General features: G+C 31.8%; 1 protein-coding gene across 1 annotated transcript in view; it reads left to right on the top strand.

The window, feature by feature from the left end:
* Positions 1-16,703, top strand: part of LRRIQ1 (leucine rich repeats and IQ motif containing 1) — a 117,098-nt gene extending 100,395 nt beyond the window's left edge. Inside the window, exons 25-26 of the mRNA XM_074901483.1 lie at positions 1,671-1,791; positions 16,564-16,703. Coding sequence (XP_074757584.1) covers positions 1,671-1,791; positions 16,564-16,703 — 261 coding nt within the window. The remainder of the gene's footprint in view (positions 1-1,670; positions 1,792-16,563) is intronic.

Genomic DNA, 16,703 nt, shown 5'->3' with positions numbered 1-16,703 from the left:
ACACGCTATGGAAGAGAAAATAAAATATTGATGTTAACAACAATAATAAACCTGCTACCTGTTCAGCCCAAAATTTAAAATCATGTTTATTAAACATATAAAAGGCAAGCATCGGAAAACAAGGAATAAACTTTCTGTGCTGGCACACAGTGTAGTGACTACACAGTCACTAAGAAAGAGTGTAAAATCTCTGTATCTTTGGAGTTGTTGGTTTGAAAATGCATGAACTTTTTAATGAATTTTACATTAAACAGTGACTGGGTAAAGACAAAGAAATGAAACAGGTCTCCATTTCATTGGAGTTCACTAAGTTAGACTGGACTACAAAGCTTGTCTGCACTGGTGCAGTGCTGCTCTTGGTACAGTGAGCTGGTTTAAACAGGAAGTCTGGAGATTGTCTCCTCCAGAATAGCCTACAACTTTATGGTAATGTCATTTTCCTGAGAAAAAAGGAGCTGCAAGCTTCAACCCCCCAAGGAAGGAGTTGAAACCCAGTCTCTCAGTTCCTGATTGAGCAGTCTAGCTACCACAATATTAGGCAAAAGTTTGGTGACATTACCACTAGCAGTCTTTCCTTTTTTGGTGTGGTTTTTTTGTTGTCTTTTTGTGTTGGTTTTTTTTTTTTTTTTTTTAATAAAAAATGAACTCAACTCAGACACCTTCCTTCTGAAAGGATTTGATCCTTTTCAGCCCAGATAGAGGACGGGCTTAATCTGCCTTCTGGACTCTGCTTATGAAGTTCCGGAGACTAGAAATTTCCTTATGTTCAGTACTTCCAGCTGACTGACTCTACACTGGGGATTTTGTAGATCTCTCTTCCACAGTGTCTGAGTCTTCCCTGTCATTGTTACTGGCCCCCATTATGTAGTCAACAGTGTTGTTACATGTTTGCTTTTGGTGTTGCTTTTCATTTCAAGGAAAAACAGTTGTTGTTGAGTGTGAAATAAGTTCTGCAAAGCTAACAATCTGCCATTTACAGCGTGTGGTATCTTTCAGGTCAGTATTTTAACCTTTGCCCTACATGTTTCCAAAACAAGGACCCATTGCTAAAATGAAATATTATTTTCATTGCTATTTTGCCATATTACTGTGCAGGTAACATGCCTCATGCCAAAATGTACCACCACTGGATGTTAAAGTTTATAATTAACAGAATACTCTTACCTAAAGTATAATTAAAATGCTGTCTGATGGTTATGATTAATTAACAAACAAAAAAAAGATTAAAAAACTTACTAGGCCCTTGACTGATTCAACTGATACATGTCCTGGATAAAACATAAATATTGCAGAAAATAATCCAATATGACATCTCTGACATTCAACTATAACTTAAATTATAGACTGGTCAGTAAATGATCTTAAGCTGTTTAAGGTTTCATCAGCCGTCTGCAAGATTGATTTTCTTCAAAATTACTGTACTAAAATGTTTTCTTTTGTTGTTGCACTGACTTAGATCACAAACCGCAATTTTAAGATCGGCTCTTATTTACAAAAATGCTTTGACATAGAGCATTTGTTCAGCCTAGGCAACAATAAAGGATTGTGGTATCATTTTGAAGAAGGTTGTTTGACAGACCCTGTTTGTTTATTTGGGGTAATGTGATCTGCATTCAGAAAATGTTATATTTTGTTTCATGATTGTGTACATTCTCTCCCACTGCTTCCAGGCAAGCCCTGTAAGCAGAGAAGACACGGATTTAGACCTTGTTTCCATGGCCAGTGGAAGTGCTTTGACTGAGAACAGAGAAAAAAATAAGCAGCAACACAGACACTCAGCAAGATCTTCAAGTAAGTTATGGTTTCTTTCAATATCAGTTTTAAAGATGACTTTAACTGAGCATGGAATCCCTAATAACACATGCTACTTATCCTTCTGTTTCTTTCTTGCCTAAAACCTTTCATGTTTTCTATAGTTCTGTTTAAAAACTGAATCATTAATATCAATAGACTTTCCTTTCGTGATTTTAACGGGAAGTTCCCTGTGACATTATGCTAGGTCTTCTGTACTTACTATAGCTCAGTGGCAGAGGATCCTTTTAAAGCCTTGTATTTGTACCACTCTAATATCATACAAATTAAAAAATTAATCTATGTATAGAAAAAAAGAAAAAAGTAAAACTTGAAGGTCATAAAATGGTAGCACTTTATGTTTCACATTTTATTTTGTGTAATATAACTGAAGAAAATCTGAATATATTTCTAATAATATGACATACTATATTTTGTCATTTGTGTACAGTGTCTTTTTCAAACAAATAAAACTCCAAACCCCAAAAATATACATTACAGAAAATATAAGCAGTAATAAATAACACTGGCAAAATTATTGAAATTCCTAAAACTGTTTAAGTAGTGAAGTTTCTTGAAATGTTTTATGTCAAAATAAAAATCAGGTTATTTCATAAATTATATGTAATTGCTGGATTTGCTTTTTGATTATGTTTTCATATATGCTGACTTTTCACTTGAATGAAAAACAAAAATCAAGGAAAACATCAAAAAATACTTGATATCTCTATTTTTCTGACATATTTTTTAAAGGCTTTGCAATAAGGATTTATTTACATTATATTAGTCCACCCCAGGCAAAAAAAAAAAAAAAAAACAACAGTGAATACAATTTATCCATGCTTATTCACATGATTTACATTCCTAAAATTAGATTAGATAAAATTTACCATTCTAGTCTAAGCTAATTGCATCCATGGAGAAAGAATGATTCTTTCTCTCTGTCTGCCATCTTAAAAAAGAATGAATTGTGTCCTGTTTCTCTCCATTGGCTAGTGATGAAGCCACACCATTTAAATTAGATGAGATTCCTAACTGCTAAGATCCTGAATTTAAATGAGACAAGTCTAAACTACTAATTTCAATAGCAACATTTTCATTATGTTCATATATTCAGTATAGAATGTATCCCTATCTTGAATAATTGAGGTAAAGAGTGCACACTACATTCATATTACTGTATAACTGCTGTTTAGGTTGAGATTGTAACCTATGCTATACTTCCATCCAGAAAAATAAATAAGAATAAGCTGTTTTGATGAAGATAGGTATGTAGAACTTGTCTGTGTTAGGAGCTTGGGAACAGTAATGAAAAAAAGTGTCATTGCATTATACCTTCTAAAAGTATAGACTAGGAAAGGAGCAGAAAAGATCAACTGGCAGAGTCATAAGTGTGAGAGACAGAGAGACAGTTTACAGCATTTGGTGATATATATGTATTTTTATAAAACACACATCTAACTACAACACAATTATATATTCATTCTGCTTTCAGTAGTCCAGGAACTAAGGAAAAAAAGGATCATGTCTTATGTCTTTCTATATACATTTCTGCATGTGCATCTATATAAAATTTTTTATCATATTTGAGAAATTAAACGATGATACAGTAAATTGTGATACATATTATATATAAAATCAGACATTACTATTATCTTTGTGCAATTTATATGCAGTGTCTAAACACATATATTAGTTCTGATTGCCAAAGACTGTTGCTTTTCAATAATCAAAAATAAATTATTAGCCCTGTGGTATCCTTAATCTGAAAACATTAGAAATTTGCCTTTATTTATAATGTATTTATTATAAAGTACTTTCCTGTTGTATTGTATAACCTCTGGGTTTTGCTTTCTGAAATATTTAATGAAGAAGCCTAGAAACTATTTTAGTTATTTAGTAGGTGTATTCCTTTTGAGTTAGCCTGCACTTGTATTACAGAAGAGCTTAGAAAAGAGGCTGTGACCTTTGAGGTGTTGTCATTTGAATAAATTGTTAAATTGAGTTCTTATACGATTTTTTTTTCATGAGAATTCGACCTCAGTGGTTTGACAGCTTTAATTAGTAAAACGTTACTAAGTTCACTTTGCAGCATCCATAATCCTGGTTGTTCCTCAGAATTCTTTTTAATTATTGGTAGGAAGTCATCACAAACTGTGCCATAAAACTGAGAGAGGTGTTAGTATATGTCAGAGATACTAGTTGGGTGTATCATATGTTTTTACATAGAATTTGTGATTCATAATTGTATCAATAAAATGTTGAGATCCTCTGGGCTGAGAAGTGATGTCTAAAAATTAGGTATATTTACTCAAAAACCTCAAATATAAATGATACTGAAATAAAATTTTTTTTATATGCTACAGGGACATGACTAAATTAATGATCATGGTTTTTTTAAAAACAAAACATACAATGCTTCAAAGTTATTATCCTTTAGTTCAGAGAGGTTTTTAAAAAAAGTCAAGATTTTCAGAAATACTATGGGGAACTGCCCAACTTTGATGTACTTTTTGTAGACCTTATTTTCCAAAGATAGGTTCTTAGAATTCCTGGTTAAAGAATTTTAAGGTTTTTGTCACCCAAATTTACTGGTTTTTTTCTGAAAAAGTTTTATGGGGTAGATTAAGCCTAAATTAAATTAATTCTGTTCCTTGACAAACCAAAATGAATTAAGGAATGAAAGAAACGCTGTAAACATATCTCAGTTTAAGGAAACCATTTTTGTACTTAAAGTATTTGATGTGGTTCCATGTTATATGTGCAAAGGGAAAATTGACTGCAGTAAATTCACTCAGAATTAAAAAAGAAAATTTTAAAAAGTAAAAAAAAAAAAAAATATATATATATAACCTAAAGAAAGAGTAGCAATTGTTCAGTTAGAATAATTAGTTATATATCTAATTTAAGACCTTGTCTCTATTGATTGTCAATACATTATGTTCTCAAACATACTACTTTATATTCCTTCCAGAATCATAGGTATTTCTTTATGCTCCCTGGTAACTAATTTCCTTTTCTATTTCTTGAGGTAAGTTTTTTTTTGTGGGTAGGTTTTTTTGTCCATTCTTTTCTAACCACCGCTGAGATCTTAATCTCTGTGCTACGTACTGCAAATAAATTGCAAAAGTAGGTGAGTTAGAATGACCTTTAGCTGATTGTATTTTCTACTTTTCGGATTAACATAAACTTACCTTGCTTTTGCAAAATAAAATTTTTTCTCTGGTGCATAATTTCTCTATAATACACATACATGAGCCATGATGATTAGTGGTTTACAGAGATATGCAAGATTCAAGGATTAGTCCTGCACTTACTGGTATTTGTATTTACTCCATAAATATTGGTGCAAGTGGCTGGTTATATGCTTTGTTTTAATACTTTTCTGAACACTGATAGTGTAGTCAGCACTAAGTTACAAAATTGACATATTCTACAAGAATTAGAACTAATTTTTTTTTTTTATACCTAGCTAGACCAGATGGTCTTTTTATATTAATGTCCAGTTTGTGAGTAGGCTGTGACAATCATCAGCTCTATTCTGTCATCCTAATCTGGTTCTGGCCAGTCAATGTTGGACCTTTAGATTAGTATCCTACATATTTACGTTGTTTACCTGTCATCACAATTTTGTGGTTTTCTTTTATCTGCAAATATTAAACTTTATTTTCATTTTAAATCTTGTCTTGTGAACTGCAATCTTTTGAAAGGGATTTCCAGAAGCACCAGAATTTGAAAGTAGAATGAAATGGGAGCTGTGCCTCCAATTGTTTAAAAGACTGCCCAGAATTCTTAATTCTTCTCTTGCCTGAATTCTAGTCTTTCAGGGAGCCTCTGTTATCAGTAAAACACTACTTTCCAGGAAAAAAAAAAAAAATTAAAATTGGACCTGAATCTTGTCATTCCTTAATCACCCCTAGCTCAAAAAACATCCCATAAATACTATCTCTACTACAAACATTTATCAATTTCATTTATCAGATAAATTCAAACTTCACCGTTATGTTAGCAGTGAAATTAAATTAATGAAGTTTAATAATGCCTTTCTTACAGTGGAAAGACTTCAAACTCAAAGATAAAAACCAAACACAGTAACTTTTATTTCAGTTTTCTTTTTACATTTTTCTATCACTTGTTCTTTTTCCTCTTGATAGAACTCCCACCTTTTTTTTTTTCCTTCCTTTCTTTGGTAATGAGAGTCCTTAGAAAGTCTTCAGCTTTGTCTTAAGCAGTGTATGGTGCAGCGTCAGTTCTTTAAAAATTTCTTCTTTCTTGCTCCTATCTCCTTAGTATTAGTATTGTCTATATATTCTAGTTCCATAACTGCTGTCTTTCATTTAGGATTTGTAAACTCCCTGTGTGTAGTAAACATCTAATTTTTAAGCTCTTTCTTCATGCCTTTACTCATATTTTACTGGGGGGTTTCTAGTGGTCTTTTTTTTTTTTTTTTTCTGAGGCAGTCTGAATTAGAAGTTTGCCATGTTATAGAAACTGAGTAAGAAATATCTTAGATGCATGGGATCAAATATGGAGGTACTTAGGTACTTAGTTACTAGTTCTTTCAATTTCTCAGCATTTACCTGCTTAGCAGACTTCCTAGAAGATTATGGTAAAATGTATGGTTTTTTCTTAGAAATATCTAGAAATGCTATAAATTTATATAGGATATTTACAGTACTTATTATCATCAGCAAAATTCTGAACCCAATTTACCTTAGAAATCACAACTACTATCACAATTTTAAGAATAAATCTATCTTTTCATATAACCACATATGGTTATATGACCCCATGAATGTTATTGGACAAGCATTTTGTCCAGTAAAAGATAGTGAGATTGTTCCATACTATAATATTTTTGTGCTCAGAAAATGAAGGCATATAATAGATGAAAAAAGGTTCTATACTTCTGAAGTAATTAAAATTTACCAGGCTTTGATAGCTAGTAGAAATGCATAAATATTGTTTTGAACATCCTTTCAACATATTTTTTTCTACACAGATACCTCTGTAAATCTTACCAGAATACAAAATATGCCTCAGAAAAAGAACTGTCAATGCACCATACATTAATACATAGAATATTATTTACATGGTCAGAGGAAAACAGTCAGAAACTTATTAAACCTGTTATAGGCTGAAGGAGTGCAAAATATCCTCAGTCTGGAAACCCTGAGACATATTAGAATGGAATGGTAAAAAGCCATGCAGAAAGATGGGATAATTTAGCAGTGGCACAACTCTCTCTGAATTTTAAAATCATTAATGACTTCCAAACAAGAACTTGTTCATATCCTGCAAACTTATGGTGCAGGTAGATAAAGCTCATAATCTTAGTAGTGTCACTTCCAAAGTTTTCATCTGACATTGATGCTTTCTTTTAAATAATCAGTGAGAAAAAGAACTGTATTAGAAATTAATAAACCAGTACAACACTCTTCATTATATTTTAAACGTTCCTCAGTATGCTGAACTTTACTTGATGTCCTATATATGAAAATACACAGCACAATGGAATTTATTCATGTGCAGACTTAGATATTAAAACCTACTTTTCTGCATATGGTGCTAATAGGATATATTTTATGTACATGAGAGAAAGTATTAAACTGCAGATTCAAGTGTTTTGGCTTTTTCCAGTTTTGTCACTAGCCTGCTGATATTAGGAATGTAATTTTGAATTTATATACGTCAGTTTTCCTGTCTGCAGAAATAATAGCCATGATATACCATCCTTGTATAATGTTTGTGGATCTACTGAAGAAAGGATGATACATCATTATATTTAACTGTTAGGAAAGGAAAGGGGCCTCCTCCTCATTTGTGAACTGGATAAACTCTTTGTCAGCTGCCATGGCAACAAAGGAGTAATGTTACAGTTGGATATACACAGGTACAGCCTTGCAAATGACAAACTCATCACAGTGTGGTGACAAAATCAAGGGATATGTCAAACGGTGGAATGACTAATTCACAAAATACAGATAATTGGTGACAATGTAGGTCTAACTCTCATTCTTCTGGAGTTTCTTAAATTCACTTTTTTTTCTTAACTGGAGAGATATTGTACTAAGTGACAATAGAAATACAGTAGTCCAAGAAACATTATTAAAAATTCAACAATCTATTTATAATGATGAAACTAGGAAAAATCCGGTATGTACCATGAATTCTTTTCCACTATAGATATAAATCCTGTGTTTAGAAGTGAAGTAAATCAACATAGGTGTCACCATTTATGTGTACATAGACCTATTTATCTTAATATTATCTGCTTGAGAAGGAGGCTTCTCTCAAAAATTAACATAAAATCATGAAGGCAAAAGTGAATTTCTGAGATGAAATACTGCCTTAATCAAAGCCAGCAAGATAGATTCCAGTACGATACATGTGTCTAATACACAATGCAAAAATCTTCAAATTTTTACTGGTTTTTTTTCTATTCATAGATATAACATCTAAGTATTTCCCTGTTCTTTCAGTATGCAATCTTAATGACTTCTATTTTTTTAAAATGTAAGGAAACACACATGTAAGCCTGGTTTATCAGTGTAATTCCACTTGCTTCCATGCCCAAGTGTTTTAAAATTTCAACTAGTGGTGATCGTGATTAAGAACAAGAAAATCTGGACCAGGAAAGCACTTATGTATATTTTTTCATAGTGCGAATACTCATGCATGCAAATTTGACATCTTCTGCAGGATCGAAACTTTTTTCTGTTTATTAAACACAGCTGAAAGATACTGCTTTGCTAACCATTTGAAATTATTATGGAGATACATAGATATTTTTCCTATGTATTAGCTAACCATCAAACAGTACATATATAATCTTTTTGAACACACTACAGAATGATAATTTACAAGATGCTGCTTAATTCACTGAAGTTACATATTTTAAAAATTGCCTAAATACAGATTTTGAAAGGCACTTAGAACGTTCTTTCGTAAATTTAGCAGGCTGGGGAGAGAAATGATACATTATCGCATGTAATTTTACCATCTGTGTTTTGAATTATGAAAATAATTCAACTATGTATAACATATACAGAGGCATTTCCTAAATTTTAAGTGCTTAATTTTACAGCCTGATATGTTTTTAATAGGTTTTGCAGATTCAGGGGGGTGTGGGGTGTGTTCATTTTTTTTAAGAGAAATTAGGTTAAAAAAAAAGAAAATCCATTCTGAGATATTGATTTACATGCAAGTTAGATACCCACTTAGAATCTTGGAACCATTACAAGCACCACAAGGATTTCTGTGGTATGATATGAGTAAATAATAACAATTCTAGTTTTCCTTTGCTGTGCGATATTTGTCAAGTAGCTTCAAAAATATTTATCAGGTCATTGCACAGAAAGATCTGGTAATGAATGTTGGGCTACTACAGAATTGTTGGGCTACTACGGAGTTGTTGCACTGCATGGCAAAGATTTGTCTGTAAACATTTTCCCCAAGACAATCTTTATTTGTTTTTTTTCCTTCTAATTTGTTTCTTCTTCATGGCTGACTTTTCCACATTTGTGTTCCATAATGCTTTCTTTTATTATGAGCAATTCTTTCTTCTGCACCTCCAACTTCTTATTCCAGCATAAGCTTCCTCTCACATCCAGTCTTAGGCTTCCTTTCCACAGTCGCGATGAAGTCTTGTGTTTTTTTCCACAGATCCTTGTCTGATTACCTTTTTCCTCTCTCTATTCCCTTTTGTATCTTGATATTCCTTGCCAGTATTCCTCAGATTCATCATCTCCTAGTTTAATCTCCAAATTTGTCCTGGTTTAGTCTACTATTTAGGCAGATCTTGAGTCCAGACTCTTAATGTACTTATTGTCTGTATCCTTTCTTATCACCACCTATATTCTCGCTTCTTTTAATTCAGTTCTGAGAGTTAGGGCCTATCTAGTGCCCCTTAATTAATTTTTTATTCTTACTTGTTTACCCTTTGTGAGTACACAACTTTCTTCTTTCCCACATTTTCTCTCTGCTTTCAGTGTCAGTCTATTTCTCAAGTCATTCTAGCATCTTTTGCCAGCTATATCAGACTATTGTTTGCCAAGTTAGCCTTAGTTTCTCCACCTTAACTCCAAGTCAGTCTCATTTCTGTCTCAGGTTTTAATTCTAGCCCTCTGCCTCTTCTCACAGTCTCCTTATAGGAGCTTTGGTTCTTATCCTCTCCATGGTTCTTGTAGCCAGGCTCCATCTGCCACAGAGAGCATGAAACAAGCAGGGTCTTAAGTTCCCTGACCTAGCATGATCTTCAACATTATTTTTAGGAATAGTCTTGCTTAGTTCCATGTAACATTATGGTAATGCATGTTTCCATGATGACTGATATTGTAGGGAATACAGCCCAAAAAATCAAGAACAACATCTCTCTGATCATGTAAAAACTTCAGTTTGTATATACTTGATCCAAATTTGGACAGATCCTAAAAGCAAGGCTCTGTTACTTGCCGACTTCAAGTCCCCTCTGCAAAAGGCAACATAAATATTTCACATATTTTCTTAGAAGTGGCCGACCTTTCAGAAAACTTTGGCCAAAGGCAGATAGTCAGTATGTAAAATTTCATCCTAAATGGTCAAAATCAGGGAAATAAATAAGGTACTGAAAAACAAAATAGATATTGGACTTCAATTACCAATGGTGCTATAAATCCTGTTTCTAGTTAGGAGAATATTATAATTCACATGAACATATTTGGAGCATTGTATTTATTGTGTTGTTTATTTTAAGTGTGTAGAATGGCAATTAATAAATGTTTATAACTTATTCTTGTAAATGCTCATCTGAATTCTTTCATGTGTCTGAGTCACATTTTAAAGTTCAGATTGTTCAACTCTGTAGTTGTCATCATGATCTGGTTAGAAAAGCATCAGTGTTTGATAAATGAAGATATTAAAGTTCATTATTTCTATAAAATGTTAAGGTTAGTCTCCAGTCCTACCAACTTGAAGTCAAGGACATTTACAGACAAAATTAATCATTTGCATACAAAAAGATCAATATGTTTTATCTTTAGACCTGCATATGGAAAGGAGGTATATCTTTACATATTATGTAGAATTTTGTATAAGATGCTCCTGAGGCTTTTCAGTACTATTCAAATATGTGTGACATACAAAAATTTAATGTAAAATTGCAGTACAATTAATATATTTTTGTTTTGTTGTAAACAATGCGCCTAAAAAAAATTTTTCATCCAACCTCAGTATAACTATTACTAAAAAGTAACTTTTCTGAGATTGTAGCATTTACTTTTTTCACAGACCTGCTGAACCTACCTTATTTTCAGAGTTTAAATTGATGTAAACGCTTTGCTGCTAAGGATTCGTTCTGGTCACTTTCATTAAAATGTTAAAGTTTTTTCTCCATGCCTTCTTATACTGTATTTGCTCTTAAGTAATACAATATGGTAAGGACTTTGAAATAAATTATATCTCCAGACACACAACGTTAGGTGGATCGATAAATGCCCTATGACGTCTACTATACATCATAAAAGTTCTATCATAACCTGTTTAACAAAGCTTTTCTTCTTGGACACCAAGAATTTCATTCAAAGCATTTTACATATTGCATTACTTATCAAAACAGAGGATATGTAAACCTTGACGTTTGTTAAAAGACCCAGGCTTTAACCAAAAAAGACCAGAACAAATCAATAGCAGAAAACAGATTAAACAAGAGAAAAGTGGCTGCTTAGAAATAGAAGCATGTGAACTCAACCCAAGACAAGCTTTCAGCACATACTCAAAAAAAATGGTTATTTGATATATACAGGCACCTGAAAATCTCTCAAACTATACTGGACTGGAGCTTCATATAGTCAAATATTACTTTGAGATAGGAGAAATTAAATTGCTTTCCTTGGCTAAGATTTTGTTCCCATATGAGTAGGTATTAGAATAACTGTATATCATGTTAAATTATACTTAATATACTGGCCAGGTTCTATTTAATTCTAGTACCAGTAGTGGTAATAACAATAATTTGTCATAAGCATAATCATCATTGTTGTTATTATTATTATTTACAGTACTTTCTAGAGTAAAGGCAGTGTAATAGTTCTAATTTATATTTAGTAAAGGTACTTAGATCTTGAAACACTGAGTCTTTCTGTTGTTGCCTTTGCACAAGGCCCTCTACAAATACACTCATGGAACGTAACATGAAAAGAAAGTGTTATAGTCATTATTCATAAATCACAAATACACATGTGCTTACCTACGTGGGTATGTATGCATATTAATGAAATATATGCTTCACAGATCTCTTTACCTTTATAACTAAATATGACAGTTAATGTCACCTTTTATTTTACCAGTCAAGAATTTCTGATAATAGTAATTTTATTCAATCGTATATGCTAATACATGAACTATTCATTTGCATGACACATTGCAGTTTAGGGAAAAATGGAGGTATTGCAAATGCAAGCTTGCTGTAAAAACTGTTCACATCATTAGTAACTCTGTAAGAGAAAAATATAAGCTCTCTCTCAAAAAAATACTGAGGTGTAAAGTAAGACTTTCAAATAAAGTACACCCTTATGAACAGTTAAAGGATCTCATGGAGATTTTTAATGTTTTAATAATACCTTAATATCTGACCTTGAAGCACTTCAGGTGTATGCTTGGTAGGACATTTAAAAAAATGCAAAATATTTTCATTTGCTATCAAACATTGGGTTTTGGTGAATCTTTGTTTTATTTTTCTGTACATTGAACTAAGTATTCTCCCCAATTTTTATTATTTTCTCCTCTTTTCTTAAAATAAAAAAATCTCATAAATCAGTAAAATCACACAACTTCCCCTGAGCAGGTATAAATGTATTTATGTCCAAGGAAAAGAAGTAAATCCCAGTAAATATAAGTAAAGGCAACAAATATAAGTGAAACAAATACAATAAGAATTCAGTTACCTATTCATTTTAATATGTTTTGTTTAGTTTGGGGTTTTGTTTGTTTGAGTGTTTGGGGTTTTTTTTAGAAAAATGAGAATATATTTTTAAGGAACATTTCTAGGTTCAGTCTCTTAATTCAAAGTGGCATTGTCATCCCTTACCAAAGTCTCCTGTCTTCCCTCATCTGCTCAATCTAGACAAAATTCTAACCATTTGCTAATGCAGCTTCTTTATTGAATATTTCTGAAGGAAAAAAATGCCTGTTTGAACAATGTGGAATCAGAAAACCTGTTGTAAACACAGATATTGACAACAAAATAATTGAGTTTTAGTTTTAATTTATATGTAATGTTTTTACTTCTTGAAAGACTCTTCCTAATGCTTACTTTAAGTAGAAGACTGGTCTTACTTCACCAAGAGAGTGTTCGTACCTAGATTTTCAATGAACTAGAAAATACAGAAATTTAAGCATAGTAATTTGTGGACACATGTATGATAAATCAAGTTCTATATTTACAGCATATTCCTTTCCTATATTTTCATTTTTCTTTCTGTTTGTTCTTGCATTGAACTCTAGGATAAAGAACTGCAATAAAAACCTTTCTCATATTTGACTAATGCCTTCATTGTAAATGAAACGCTTCTTTGCTTGATGACACAATTTTTCTGTCATAATTAATATTTAAGCCACTAGGAGTCTGTAAGTATAATGTCTGAGAATTAGGTATAATACCAATAGGAGTAAGCAAACTTCACTCTACTTATATGCTGGTCTGACTCATACCTGTGTCTGAGAATTCTTCAGGGAATAGGCTGTTGGATCTCCATGCCAGTTCTGTCTTTCATCACTCCAGTTAGACCGATAACTGGAACAGCACTGTTGATAATAATACCCATCTCTTAGTAATATTTAGAAGATATCAAAAGTGCTTTATCAGAAGAGCAAGCATAATTATGCCCATTTCAAAGACAGGAAGATGGGACATACAAAGGGAGTGATTTACAGTGATTTACAACAAACCTGTCTTGTAGATATTTCATTCTGTATTAGCTGATCATTCCCTATAGTAGTTTTATTTTATTTGGCTGAAAGTGCTGGCAACTGTGTAAAGGATGGAAAGAAAGAATACAGATTAGTTTATTCTTTCATCATTTGTCTAGGTCACTACTGTATAGTAAAGTTTAAAGCAGAGCTTAGGAAATCTTACCAACATTTCAGGCTAGATAAAGAAAAAAGGAGCAATGACTGTCAGACTTTGGGATAGCCTCTGATTTGTTAAACCTGCATTCAAGGGAGCAGAGAGTCTACACCTTTAGAGTATTTGGGATTTTGTGAAAATACCTTCAGGCTGAGGAAGTTGTCCTGCTCTGTTACTGAGGGTCTACAAATCCTGAGCGATGATTCTCACACACATCTAAAACATTTTGTCAAACATCTTATATGTGCTCAAGTTTAATAAGTTATTACATTTTACTCATAAAATATTTGACTACACTACCATCGAAACAATGCATAAATCAGTTACAATTAAAACTTAAAAAAAAAATAATTGTGAACTTTTGACTCTGAAGTTTAGACAAGCACAGTTCATACTATGACACATACAGCTGTTATTCTGCCAAAATAAAAGGATATATTAGTAATTTATGAAGACTTTTCACAAGTTTCTTGTAGCAAATTACAACCTGTTTTGGGGGGATTTTTTATATGGAATAATAATATACATTTCATAGTAATGGCAATTTATCCTTTCCAATGAATTACATATATAGTTATAAGTGGAAAGCCAGAAAACCTACATTTACAGATTTCGAAGTCCATCTTGAGAATAATATTTAGCAGTAAAGAGAGGCTCATAAACAAGTGAGGTTGTTAGTCCAGAAATAATCCAGATTAGGAAATTAGGATGTGGTTGACTTCCTCTTTTGCTACATTGACTCTATCACTTTTAAACTAATTTTCAAATTTATTATTGATGTTTTTGTTCCGTCATTTGTATTTATTCTGGTTTAAAAATAACATAAGGAAAAAATACTTACTTTGTCAAAACATAAAAATAAATAACTGGTATGTCTACTTTACCTTTCCCATTGATACAGCCTTGAAGATGAGTGCATAAGAAAGTCAGTCTCGAATATAAATTGGCCTCAAACTTCTTTTCCAGTCTAAACATGTAATAGCTATTTCCCTTTTTTCTTTTTTTAACAAAGAACATATTCCAGTCTTAATTCTTTTTCTTGTTTAAAAATGTTTGAAACTTCAGAAAACATCTCTTTAAAGAATCATTGCAATTTTTAAAATACTATGTTAGATTTGGTTTTGAAATTTCACAAATTAACCACTAAATTCACTAATTTGAGAGTTTCAGCCTTCAATGAATACATTATGTTTCACAGTCAAAAGATTTAAGGAAAAGTTGACTGCTTGGTTAAATAACTTTATTTTTTGCTCTTTAACAAAAGCCTTTCTGCAGTAGAGATATCTGCTACCATTTCAGGTGTTAAATAAAAGGATCCAAAGGCAAGGAAACTGGGAATCCTGTAAAGGCAAGACATTAATATTTGAAACCTTTATCAGGTTGACCTAGAGTAAATTATATATTTTAAGAAAAAAACCTCAGTTGACTACATCTGTAGAGCTATAAGAAAATGAATGGAGATCATATTGAAAATACTTGAAAGATCTTGATTGCAAAAAGATATAATTATCTAGTAAATTACTTTTGCAATAAATTAAAACTTCATAACAAAGGGAACTGTAGGCTGTGAAAAGCTCCTGATATTTAGATCTAGCAGACTACAGAGAAACATCCATAAGAAAGCAAATATATTCTTACTGTTTGAAATTTATAGCTATGTTGTATATATTAGTAGATAAACTTATATTCAGTCATATGATTTAAGCTTTGCTTTATTTTTTTGGCACTATTTATTGTGATAAATTTAACATTGCTATTAAAAAGTTAAAATATCAAAATACTAAAAATATGTAGTTAGTAATGGGTTTTTTTGATAGGTGGCACAAAGATGTTTGTAAAATTTTTATTTGATAAGCTAAAATAGCATGCTAATTTTATATATTTATATATATATAAAACCTGCTGTACAGTGAACATCATATCGTTCTCTTGCAAAGTTTGAACTGTCTTCCACAGATGCTTTCTTCCTTACAGAAGGAAGTCTACAAAAGATCTTTCCATCTGTAAAGTGTTCGCTTGTGTAAAATAAATATCATACCTTTAGTCAGGTCTACTGGTTATTTTATTTAAATAATTGTCTTAAGTATTTTGTAGAAACTATTGTCTAAATTACTCAAGTGTCTGTATGCATGACAAAGTGACTATTTCACATATTTCTACATGTGCTTAAACTTGCTGTGGCACCATTTAGCATCAAATTTTATTCATGGGCTTTGAAAAAAATAAATCTCTTTCATTGCTCTAATATAGTAAAACAATAACTTGTTAATTAGATAATATCTTCTGAACTAGTTCTGCATCCACTTTAAGGAAGAATGACATTACTAGTTTCTGTATCAAAAGCATTGCATATCTCTATATGTGTTTAAAATATGTTCAAAATAGATAGTGGCACTTTTAAAAATATGATAATTTTGTGTAGTAATTTTACTGTCTATTATCAAAGTAGAGACTGGTTTTAAAAATAGGAGTTTGGTTTTTAAAACGTATTGCGTTTGTGAAAATACTTGTATTACTTTTAAAATGGTGAGAAATACATAATTGTAAAAGTTGTATGCTATCAAATTAGACTTATTAATGTATATGATTATCTTAAAAATGTGATGCAGTGAAATTTTTGGATTTTTGTAAGTTTTGTTTTTAATTTCATTTGTCTGTTTATTGTTTAGAAAAGAATATATCTGCGCCAGAAAAGTCATGTTTGGGTCCATCTTTTAAAGAACGGATATCATTTCGAGACCATCCAGTGCAGCTCAGCGGAGGATGGGGAGCAGGCAAAAAAAGGCAAAAGCTTAAAAATATTAGCTGA

Source organism: Athene noctua, chromosome 3 (assembly GCF_965140245.1).
Source record: "Athene noctua chromosome 3, bAthNoc1.hap1.1, whole genome shotgun sequence".
Taxonomy (NCBI): Eukaryota; Metazoa; Chordata; class Aves; order Strigiformes; family Strigidae; genus Athene; species Athene noctua.
The sequence above is the reverse complement of the archived record's forward strand: the minus strand, read 5'-3'. Positions and strand labels throughout refer to the sequence as shown.